This window comes from Pyrgilauda ruficollis, unplaced genomic scaffold (genome assembly GCF_017590135.1).
Source record: "Pyrgilauda ruficollis isolate IOZ18807 unplaced genomic scaffold, ASM1759013v1 scaffold23, whole genome shotgun sequence".
Lineage (NCBI taxonomy): Eukaryota > Metazoa > Chordata > Aves > Passeriformes > Passeridae > Pyrgilauda > Pyrgilauda ruficollis.
This window is the reverse complement of record NW_024522539.1, coordinates 11,978,118-11,990,315: the sequence shown is the minus strand read 5'-3', so window position 1 is coordinate 11,990,315 and position 12,198 is coordinate 11,978,118. Positions and strand designations below refer to the sequence as shown.

At 35.0% G+C, this 12,198-nt stretch overlaps 1 protein-coding gene across 1 annotated transcript in view; it reads right to left on the bottom strand.

Moving 5' to 3' along the window:
* The window catches only part of UNC13C (unc-13 homolog C), a 130,020-nt gene that overhangs the window by 86,835 nt on the left and 30,987 nt on the right, over positions 1-12,198 (bottom strand). Inside the window, exons 6-8 of the mRNA XM_041469233.1 lie at positions 7,604-7,823; positions 3,528-3,755; positions 1,461-1,602 (exon numbers count right to left, since the gene is read on the bottom strand). Of these exons, the coding sequence (XP_041325167.1) occupies positions 1,461-1,602; positions 3,528-3,755; positions 7,604-7,823 (590 nt within the window). The remainder of the gene's footprint in view (positions 1-1,460; positions 1,603-3,527; positions 3,756-7,603; positions 7,824-12,198) is intronic.

Below are 12,198 nucleotides of genomic sequence, written 5' to 3'. Positions count from 1 at the left end.
TAGTTATATTGATTTACTTTAGATTTAATCTTCTGGTAAAACATTTATAGTTTATTTAATACAATTTAGAAATTCTCATATACTTTCAGCTGAAATCCAAAGCATTAACTAACTCAGGGAGATTATTTCAGAAAACATATGTGCTATTGAAATGTTAGAAAATGTATTCAGTGCAAAGCAGTTGCTCAGGAGGTTCATGCTATAGTAAGGCTTGGGAGGGGGGTATAAATATTCCTGGGGAAGCAGATGATAATAATACTTAGTGCTGGGGGAAAAAAAATTGAATATTTTCAAGTTTCTGGGGATTTTATTGTAGCCCTGCTCATATCTTTGAGAAACTACATTCAACAATCTTTCTATGAAATTTTCTGAATTACTCATAATTTTTGACATTATGCAATTCCTACAATTAAAATGCAAGAAAATAATTATCTCCTACTTTTGGACACTCAAAGCCATTCAATGAGGTATGACACTTCAACTGTTACCACAGTAACACAGTTAACTCAAAAGGAAAACACGTTCTGGATAGAAGAAGTTGTGAAAAGTTTCTAGGTGTCTCTTTTCTCTGAAGTATCTATTTATTTCTAATACAAGTGTTTGAAACTGTGAAAGGAATGGCATACATTGTTTAATTCAGCTGGATTCTCTAGTACCTTTTCCAGAGAAATAGAAGCAGCATCTTGGACCAAAACTCTTTCACACTCTACTGAAACAATAACCTCCTCCTCAGTAAGGTAGTAGATTTTGGCCAAAAACAAGGGAAATCCTCTATCAGAAGAAGTTAACCTGTCAAGTTACGACACTGCACCTTCTAGAAGAAAACAGGGCTCTATTTCAAATGCCTGAACCCTCACAGAAACTGTTTTCACAGTTTATTTAGATAGGAATAGTGACAACTTCTTCCCTCTTTATAGGAGGAAAGAAATATGAGAATAAACTAAAGAATGACATCATACCATACTCTCCACATTTGGCTTTTAGGCAACACTCTCTAAAAGTATGGGCATTATAAACACACCAACCCTGAGCCTGGGGCACAGCAATTACTACCAAATTCCCCAGTTATACGTCAGAGAATCAGTGTCAAACAAAAACACATTTACCTTGCATGGTCAGTATCTGGTACACAGAAAAGCATTTCTAATGACAATACTTGGTATGTAAGGTTGAAGTATGAAAACAGTTACTTAAGTTCCCTTAAAGACTAGAATAATTAGACACCACCAACAGATCCCAAAAAAGACTCAATTCTAAGCTGCATGATCACTATAAGATAAAGACACCACAATAAATTTTGATGATCTCTCCATTCAGAACTTGCTAATTTCATAATGCTATAAATATGCATAGCACAGACAAAACATATTTTCAAATTAAGCCAACATTTCACTTGGTAGAGTTATATTATCTAAATGTAGATTTAAAAAAACAGTATCAACAGCATTTTCTCTACTTACAAATAGAATTTTTCATCCCATACTGGATTCAAATTTCCAAAAATAGTTTTTGTTCTTCGTTTGTTTTTGCCAACTTGCACAGTAACATATGGGTCACTTGAGCCAGTTTTGTCCTTAGCTTGTAAGCCCTGAGCACAAAGAACTGCAACAAAGGAGAGAAATGTGCTTTAGCCCTCATAGCCTTTATTGCCAAGAAGTAAATGAGAGTGACAACAGCAACAGGAAACAAAGGCCTCACAGTGAGGGATCGTGAAGAAAAGGTTTCTGGATTATTTTCCCAATGTCTGTAACTCTGGAGGCTGACAAGGTTTGCCTAATTACCCTTCTGGACTGTACCATATTTAAAAATAAAGTTTATATGGAGTAATAAATATAAAGATTCACTACTGAGCACCAAACAAATACTTTTCACACATAATTAAAATATTTTTCTCAAATGTTGGTTTGGTCAAAATGGCAAGGAATATAACGTATATATAACTTGTCTTGAGTCTGATAGTTCCCTAAAGTTCCCTGCCCACAGCAAATAAATAAATATTTCCAAAATTTCTCTGAAGATGCAAACTAACATTCCCAAAGTAAAGCCTCCAATAATATAAAAGACATGTTCTGTAGCTTATGGAACTAAACATGAAGGACATTGCTGCCATTTGTTCTCTTAAGAGATGAAACATGACTTTTAGAACACTTTCTATACTATCACAGAGAGTGTGACAGTTCAGATCAATCATCATCAACTGTTTATGTATTTGCCATCCTTTCTGACAGTTAGTGTGGGTGTATAGTTAATAGATATGAATTTAGTGGCAAATATAAATACATACAATTTGATTTTCCATCATAATTCATAAAAGTGGAAATCTCAGAGGGAAGCAGAACTGTCAAAGAGCAGCCTACCAAAGCCAGAGAACTGCCTCTAAAACACTTGCTCTGGCTCTTACCATTCAGCAGCAGTTGGCTTTGTTATTTGCACATATCGTTTAAATCATCTCAGTGGTAACATTGAGTTAATGCTCTCTAATGTCAATCATTTTGGATAATGAAGCTCCCTTGGCATACTCAGAAAAATGATTACCTAAAAATGGCACCTTGCTCAGCAGATCAGCTCTCAGTGTGGGCTCAGTCATATGTGCTGACTTCAGTAAAAGAAGTAAAATTCTGCTATTCTTTAACATATCCAATTTCTGAAAACACTCTTAGGAATAAAACAGCATATTTTGTTTTCCCCATTCACTCTAAATTCACAGGGAAACTTTTAGAAGGCAAGGAAGTATCCTTCTCCTATTTATGCAATAGAACGAAGGGACAGCCTAGCAAAAGTCTTCAAGGATTAAATTGTGTGTACATACTGCCCTGAACACAAGACAGCCTTCAGTATCCTTTAGAGGTACAACTAAAGATAAACATATGAATTAAATATGTCCCTAGTGCTTGGTGACAGTCCCAAAATTCCACAATTATTCTTTTGAGTTTCATGTACCACCTCTCAACCTTCAGAATAGCCTCCATTTATGCTGAGGTTTTAATTCAAAAGCTGAAATGTCAAAGTCAGAGGACCTGGAAACCTTCATAAGCAACTAGGCTAATGCAATTGGAAGCCATCTGGAATATGTTTGGAGTGAGCAGAATTATGCAACATCAGCATCACTAAAATGAAACACACCCTTAGTCAAGCAATGTGAGCAAATAATAAGTTTCAAAACCAATGGGATCTGGAGTTGCAAGCTCAAATGTTTTTTTAACCAGTCAAAGCCTTTTTTTTTTTTTTTGTAAAGTTAAACTCTTGCAGCTGGTGGCAAAAAAGTCTCATCATTAGTACAGAAGATATTGCTAGGAGGTAGATGAGATACATTCTTTTTACTTGTCTTCCTTCCTATAGCAGTAGAATATAAAGTGGTTTTGGCAACTTTAAACTCAGCTCTTGCAGTTGGCATCTTATAAATTCCACTGTTTGTATATGTACCAACTATGTAACTGAGCACACAGTCCAGCTCTACTTATAAAAAAATCTTGCTCCTGAATCAGGGGAATAGGAAAGAAAGAGCTCTTAGAACAGAAGAAAATTACCTGTGATAGTTATTTTTGCTGACCATTTGGATGTTCCATCCAAAACACTTTGTTTTGCTGCTTTTGTATACTGTACAAAATCTTCTTTAGAAATATTAAACATTTCCTGGATCACTTCAAACACTTCTGGTCTATTTTTCTCTCTAATCTTCATTCTTTCCTTCATAGCACTAATAATATTCTGTGTTTTGTCTTCTGCACCATGCTTGGAACTTTTCTCAGCTGCTCCTGAAATGAGAGAAAAGGTCACCATTGTTATTGAAAATTAACTTTTTTTTTTGGTTGTTGTTGTTGGTTTTTTTTTTTGTGGTTTTTTTTTTTCCTCTCTAAGATCTCCAGTCTTGGTACAGCAGTACCTGAAGGAGATCTTTGTTTCACCTGAATAATACCTCATATATATATTCTTTGTGATATCTAAAATTATTAGTTGATTTAGTTTAATATGAGGGGTTAATAGTCAGCTTCCATCAGTGTTATGTGTTATACATAAAATTATTTATTAAAACAATACTATTCAGTGTCAATCAGGACTGTGGAAACATCTCAACATGTGTACTGAGCAGAAAGCACAAATTTGTAATCTCAAAACTCGATCATTCGACACCACACCTGTGGTATTAAACTCAGAGACTTTTTGGAAAAGAAAACCTACTCAAGAAAATATATCACAGGTATGGAACAGAGAGGTTCCCCTCTCCAACAAAATGGTCATTACTGATAACTTCAGTAATTATTTGAGGATTGTAGAAGAGATCAAGGGATATTATCTGTGTGAGAATACTTCTAGACTGTGTTAGCCTGTGGTGGCATGTCAGGCAGAAAATACTCAGGTAATTTTTTTGGGACATCAAAACCACTACAGTGTTTATTGGTTTAAATTGAAAAAAAATTAGATATTAAGGAGACCAAGTTGTTGCAAATTTTATTCACAATTCTTTTCAGAAGTGCTCTGGAGAGATTTCTCTCTAATAATTGTAAATGATCTCAGAGGCCCTTTCAAAAACAAAGTGAAGTTCACCTTATAAAATGTCCTTTTTCTGTCAGAGGAAAAGGTTTCTTCTGATCAATGCCTGTACAACATACTCTTGAAAAAGCCCCAAAAATCAATCTTGCAGTTGAGTGTGAGAAAAGAAACATGAGACTTTTATGATCAGAATGGTAGGAAACAAAAATATAAATTCCTGCAGTGCTAAACAGGATATTTAAACTCTTGACCAGATTAACATATGAAGCAAGATAGAAAAATACTAAAAAAGTCAATGACATGCTGCCACTTGCTACAGGCATTGCTGAATTTTGGCTCATGTTGTTAAACACTATGCACAGGCTTGTGGCACTGAATGACAGAATCATCATTATCATTAGCAGCAGTAAGAGCTTTCCTCTTCCAAGAAGTTGTGAAAACATCATCCATCTAGCCATCCTTAAATTCAGGGAGGATTCAAGTATTATTTTTCCCTTTAGAGGGTTAGTAAAATTAAAACAAAATAATTTTGAACAATTTGTTCTGCAATTATAATTCAGATATTTCAATGCTGAAGAAGCATAGAGTTCCTTCTTTATAATGCCATCAAAGACAAATATATTCTTTTGAAGGAGTTTTTGCTGAGGCACTCAGCCTGCAATGGCTAAAGCAACTAGAGCTGGAAAGGGTAATTTTTCAGCTTATGTATTTTTCAGCATAAGATTCAGTGAAATCTTACAAACCAAATATTACATGCTTTGTTTTCTTCAGTTTTCAATGTGTCAGAAGGTTTCTTAGCTCATTGGAGGACAACTGATAACTACATCTACAGAGAGATGTAGGATGGGATGGCATAATGTTATAATATTGGAAAAGTGTGGGTTGAAATACCAGATATCAGTGATCCTAGACTGACAGTAGGCTGAATTATATGGCTTCTTCAATTTTTCCAAGGCTACTAAAACTTGAGAAAGCTTGAAAATATCTTGGTGAGTACCTAATATTTTTGAATATTAAAGAACAAAATTCTAGTGATTAGAGATGATCCAGACTGAAAAATTAGGAATTAGTAGAAATAGAATTATGTTCTACCATAAAACAAAATACCATTTAAAAAATTCTCTAGTGATTTTATTATAAAAGAGATGATTGCTGAGATGTCTGGAAAACATGACTGGTCATTCTTAGAAGATCCAGGAGGGAACTTTTTTCATTTTCTCTTATTTTCTGCCATTCCTTAAAAAATAGAAATGCAGCAAAATAACTGAATGATAAGCCCTGGGGACAATCTGAATGGCAATAACATATTCCTGTTAGAAACCTTGTTGATTTTTGAGACAGCACAGATAAAACTGAAATATGTGTCAAAATATAACTTCCTTTAAGTAAATATCTTTCTCTTTATACTCATTTATTGCAACTAGTTTTACGTCCCCTATTGCTAACAACCTCTACTGCTGTCTATCAACAACTCTTCATGCAGTATTGATCAAACTAATTAAGACAATAGTGTAACTTACATTGCACAGGAAGTTAACAAGCTCCTTTCACCCTAGGGACTGATACAAACTCAACATGATTGAAATCAATTCTAATTTAATATTGCACCTAGTACTAGAAAGGATATCTTATTGAAGATGAGAGAGCTAATGAAAGTGCTACTGTTTTTTTGATAAATCTAATTTAGAGCAAGTTTATATATTGACCCTAAAGATCTTGAGATGTGAATTCATTTCTACAGCCTACATTAGCAATCATTATATATTAAAAAAAATAATCACAGAAGTTTGAAGGTGAATACATCCTACTGATTATGAGGTGGGCAAAAGAATGATTATGATAAAAATAACTACATTTCACTTTATGACACTGTTAACATCAGCTTTCTCAGAAATAGAGATTTAACCAATTGGTCAATTAATTTTTTCAGTGGAAAATAAGGAACCTGAAATTTTCAAAGTAGTATACTATGAACACTGAACAACTAATCTGTTGCAAACAATATGACAGGATGCTCAGAAACATTTGCACACTAATGAGAAGAGTGGGGTCCCTTAGGCCTGTTAAATATTTTATCTGCACTTTGCCTTCTTTAGGTTTTAGTCTTTTAAGAGTCAGTTGTTTGGGCTGGTGATATGGGCCAGGGGACACCAGCCCAGATTCAACCAGAGAGCAGAATCACAATTAAGCGCAGTTAGGAAGTTTGATTTATTCTCCATGGGGTCAGTTGCTCTGGGAAATTTTAATTGATTCCTGAGCAGTACAAACCTTGAGCATCCATCCCTCATGACAGCTCCTCACACAGAGAACACAGGGAACAGAAGGAAGAACTGAGTGAAATATCTGTGTAGTTTTCCTACATGCAGAAGCTCTGGATGACATCAACAGTAAACAGTGTTGAATAACTCCAGAGTATGGAAGCCCATTCCATTCCAAAATCAGAAAACTTGTAGGTCTTGATTTTCTATTGCTTAGAATCTTGTATAATAATTGTGTTGTAATTTAAGAATTGTTTCAATATACCTGATATATTTTCACAGAAGAATTCATGGTGACTAGAACCAAGCTGAAGGAAAAAGCAAGGAAAATGTTGTTTTGCCTTAATTCTAGTGCCAAATGGCTTACTGACTAAATTTTTTTGCCTTACACATACAGGGTTTAGTATTTTGAAGGAACAAGATCCTACTTACTGTTTCATATTTTTGACTAATATATAGCACATCAATATGACTATAGTAAGTAGCAGAAATCTTTTTTAAAATATTTCCTTTGACATTTTTTGTGTTTTGAATTAAGTAAAACACAGAGCGTTTACATGAAGTAATAAATTGCTCCAGATATTGCCATAGGCAGTGGAAAGTAAATAATTCACTGATGTTAGCAAGCATTATTTTGTAAAAGCCCAGCAACATTTGACAGATTTCAAGGACAAAAGCAAAACTAACAGTAGTTTTTCCATAAAGCTTCAGGCTAGCTTCTCAACTGACGAGCATCAACACACGTTCACTGATTTTGGGTGATCTGGTGCCTCATTTCAAGATATTGCTGAGCATACAGACAAAATCAAAAGGTGTGAATTAATACAAGACTTCAGCTGTCATGAAATACTCACTCTGCAAACAGTCAGCATTTAGGAGGTCTTGGCACTTCTCATGGCATTTGACACCACATTCGCTGCATCTCATGCCTTGTCTGGCTATGCCCCAAAGCAGGCCTTCACATTCATAACAGTATGTGGGAGTTGTAGCTGTCCAGATTTCAAAGTTATGAGGTGTAGTTGATGATATTGGATATATCAAAGCCTGCAGGGTCTTCTTGAAGACATGTATTTTCTGTTGGGTAAGAAAAAATATTTCAGGTGTATTGTGTAACACAAGTGAACTGTTTCTAAACTATATGCCATTTACACCTAAAATGTTACAAAATATCAGAATATACATAGAAGTATAAAATAATTTGTAAAATACTGATTTACTCATTTTGCTTTCACTTTGAAAAGAACTCGACTGTTTTGTCTGATTACACAAACAGCAGAGTTAAGTTGGAATAAAGTTATTCAATTAACACTAAGTCTTATATATATATCCTTTTATATTTTGAGGAAGCAATAAAAAAAACCCAACAGCATTACATTCATTGGGGCATATTAAGAAGCTACCAAACATTAATTCTGAATATTTAAATACTTCCTATAGGGTCTTGGACATGCTGCAAAAAACGCCTTTTGATTATATACAACACTATCCTCTAATACCAAGTGTCTAGATAATCTCATCAAATAAAAGCAAGCCAATTGTAGGGTTCCATTTTATCTGTATTCCTATAATAGCATACTTACTACTTCATTTTTAAGCATCAAGTTGCTTTTTACTATAGACAAGAATGATCCATACTCTCAGAAATCCAAACTCATTTCTTGGACTGTTTTGACTTAAAACCCATGACTAGATGCACTACAAGAACAGTTATTGGCTATTTACTGATTAGTACTGTAACAACTTCAGTCTCAGCTCCTTAGTGCTTAATAAGATGAAAACAAAGCAGCCCCTGTAGTTAAGCGCACAAGACCCTGGGCACAATGCTCTGGTTTGTTTATTTGAGCTTTTTTTCAGGCATCCTGATCTTCTAGGTCCAGGCAGTTTATTGGGAATAAGAAGAGCCCAGCAGCCTATAGGCAGCACTTGGCACCAAGCTTAGGTTGTCTGTGCCTTTTTTAAGGGGTGGGTGTTCACTAAATGCACACATGAATGTCATGAATGTATTAGAAGTTCTAGATTCATTCCCTTATAAAGGAATAATTTTTTTTTTAGAAAGAAGAAACTGTATTATAAAACATATCACCATATCATTATTTTAGAATAAAATAATAATCCTATCACCAGGATATAATGATATTTCTTATTTTAGAAAGAAGCAACCATATTATAATACATACAACAGTGGGATACTTCTGAAAGTCTGCCTGTCCTACCTTGTCCTCCTCTGGTATGGATATTATGCAAGGCAGCTCTAATGCCGGCTATAAAGCTGTGGCAAGGGAATAAGATTTTGGAATTTGTGTGATTTGCCTATTTTTTTTTAACATCACTGCCACAGTACTGACAATATAGGAAGTCAGGCAAACTCATTCAATTAAACATTTGTTAACACTCTCTTATCTTTCATATTCAGCTGTGGTAATTGCATGCCAAATGGAAGACATTAACCTGTCTGAAAATATGCTGACGTATTCTTGGTTTTATGTACCTGCATCACTACTCAAACTTGTGAGATACTCTGCTAATAATAGATTGTCTGATAAAAGTAAAATATTCTTTTTGTATGCATATCTGCCTAATGTTGCACAAAGTCATAAACCAAAGGACTTTTGCTACCACAGGAAAACCAGTACTATGCAGCCATAGGGTAGCCATTGATTCATAGGATCAAGCACTAAAAATAATAAAACCAAATATTAGGTAGCTTAGGCTGCAACAGCACTTACTGAAGTTAGTAAATACTGCTGGAAACAATATCCATCCTGTGGAGCCTGGCCAAAGATATATGGTGAGACATTTCATGGACATCTGATCTGAGCACAACTGAGAACACTGAAGAACTGAACTAAGAAAAAACCTGATACAGCAGAAAAGACTAAAAAAACTCTAAAGTCTAAAAAGCTCTCCAGGGTGTTTCTCAGCGAGCACAACTGAGAACACTGAAGAACTGAACTAAGAAAAAACCTGATACAGAAACGACTAAAAAAACTCTAAATTGCTCTCCAGGGTGCTTCTCAGTCTATCCTAATAACTTCCCTGAAAGCAAGCAAAGGTGTGCACCAGTTTGATTTGGCAAAACCTAAGAACTGTAACAGTAATGGCCACCTAACTCTGGAGAACTCATTTTTGTATATTACTTCCCTTTTGCCTTCCATGTTACAGGGAGCAGAAAGGAAACTTTAACACAACCTAAAGTGAATTTATACAGCTTGCTGAGGAATCGTGTTTCTCAGAAACCACTGATTACACTCTCCCACTCCTGAGCTCATGTAGCCTCAGTACAAATCCTGCCCATTCATCCTGTTCAGCTTCAATATTTTTCACGTTATAAATACTTTCAGAATTTTGCCAGTAACTTTTACATTTTTCTGAAATGTCATTAGGTAACGAAAATTACTCTCAACAGGCCTTAAAATAAACATTTGAGGGTAAATGAAGTTTTCAGCTGAAAGACACTGTTTGTAGATTGGTTTTGCTGCTGAATATGTTCTTTCCCCTGTTGTTAATAAAGCAAATTGCAAAAAAGAATTTTATTTCTCTTATTGTCTAGAGGCTTTAATTCCTATTATTCTTCTCTGTTTAAATGTTTTTTTATGTGTATTACAGAGCCTAACAACATGGTACTAATAACTTCCAATAAAACTATATAACTAATACCTGGTTTGGCAATATTTAGCACTATTAATATATATGAGAATTATTTAGTTATCTCTTATCCTCTAAGGGAAATTTACCTATGTCATATACTACCTGAAATACTTGACGATGTCATTGATGTATAATATTCAAGAATGTGCAGCTCTGTCTTTGTTCAACAAAGCAATTAAATGTGTGCTCAACTGAAAGCATATGTCTAAGTATTACAGTGTTTAAAATGTCTTTGGATCTGTGCTTGAGAACACACAAACTCAGTGTGTCATGAGTGTGTTGTACCAAAAGGATAGCAGTGACAGGTGGCAAAGCTCAAAGCCTTAACCTCAGGGTGTAATTTTTTGAGTAGGTGGCACTTGAGTTTTAATAAAGGCATTAGTTCAAAGAATTTTCATCCTGAATTTAATCAGCCAAATAACCCACACCCACCAGAGTCACTAATATTCCCTCCAGAAAAAAACTTGGGGGAGGGTAAAAACTAGAAAAGCCCTAATCAGAGGAATAACTTGCCCAAAGGGGAAGTTTTTTCCTTAAATTTCATTGGTGACTCCATTTCTTCATCTGCATTTCACATCTTCATTTTGTGGAGAGTATCTGGAGAATTCTTTTATGCCTGAAAGTGTCTGTCCTTTTTGTTTTTAAATCTTGCTCTACCCAGTGTAATGATGCCCTAGGTTATTAAGTTTGGCTGGCTACTTAGAGAAGTAGAAAAGTAGTGCCTTTCCCTTGTTTTAAAGCTTCTTGCAAGAAGCTTTACTGGCTGTACCCTTAGATTTGTCCATGAAAGGGCACTTCCTGCCCCTTGGAATGTGTAGTCAGGGTGGCATAAGACTGGCTTCTCTTATTCACCTCTACTCTGAATTAGCTTTTTACATTTTCTCATCAAATGAACTTCCACGTGTCTAAATTACATTTGCTGTCTGCCTTTGGACTTACATTTTTATTGCAAGATTACTTAAGAAATAACTATTTCTGGTACACAGTTTTTCAAATGGCATGGTTCAAATGGAGGCCAAAGAATATAGAGGTATAAAAATACATTCAAATGAATTTTCCTTTTCCATTTCTCCTGAATCAGCATTCAGTAGTTTCTCTGATTGATGGCAAGCATTGGAGACATGCTTGCAACTGAGCTGTTCACTGGGATTTGCTGTCTTTTCTTTTCCCCTCCTGAACAGGACCGTTTATGTAAAAATCCATAAGTGCAGTCCAAGCTGTTCTTTCTTGTCCTGCATTTGTTGGCAATTAATATTAACTCCAAAACTTGCAACTTTAGCCTTTCAAAGTCAGAATCTGGTAGTTTTTACACAAGAGGAGGCATGTAAATAAATAGATGGATCTGCATTTTTTGTCATAAAAGGTGGTTATATATATATATAAAATGTTGTTTGCTTAGTAAACATCATTTAGTAAAGTACATGGAGTATTTTAGGGTATTTTAATGAACTCAGGTATTTTAGCACAACAAAGTCAAAAAACATATTTTGTAGCACTTGGATGCCATAAGTTTTTCCTCTATAATTTTCCCTCAGCCTCAAACTCCTTAAGATCCCATAGTTCTCCATTCTATCAACCTTTGCTGCTATTTTGAGATAGCAGAATAAAATAACTACTGCCCCTACTGGAAGAACATTTCAAACACCATCTGTTTTCCACCTCAGCAATCTGTCCCTGAGCACCACCAAATCATAACTTCATCATTACCATATAAGCACAGAAAGTTCACAATAAACCAGATAAGAATGATGGATGTCAATATTTGTGCTACATGTTCCAGTTCCCAGAATACCTGTAAATA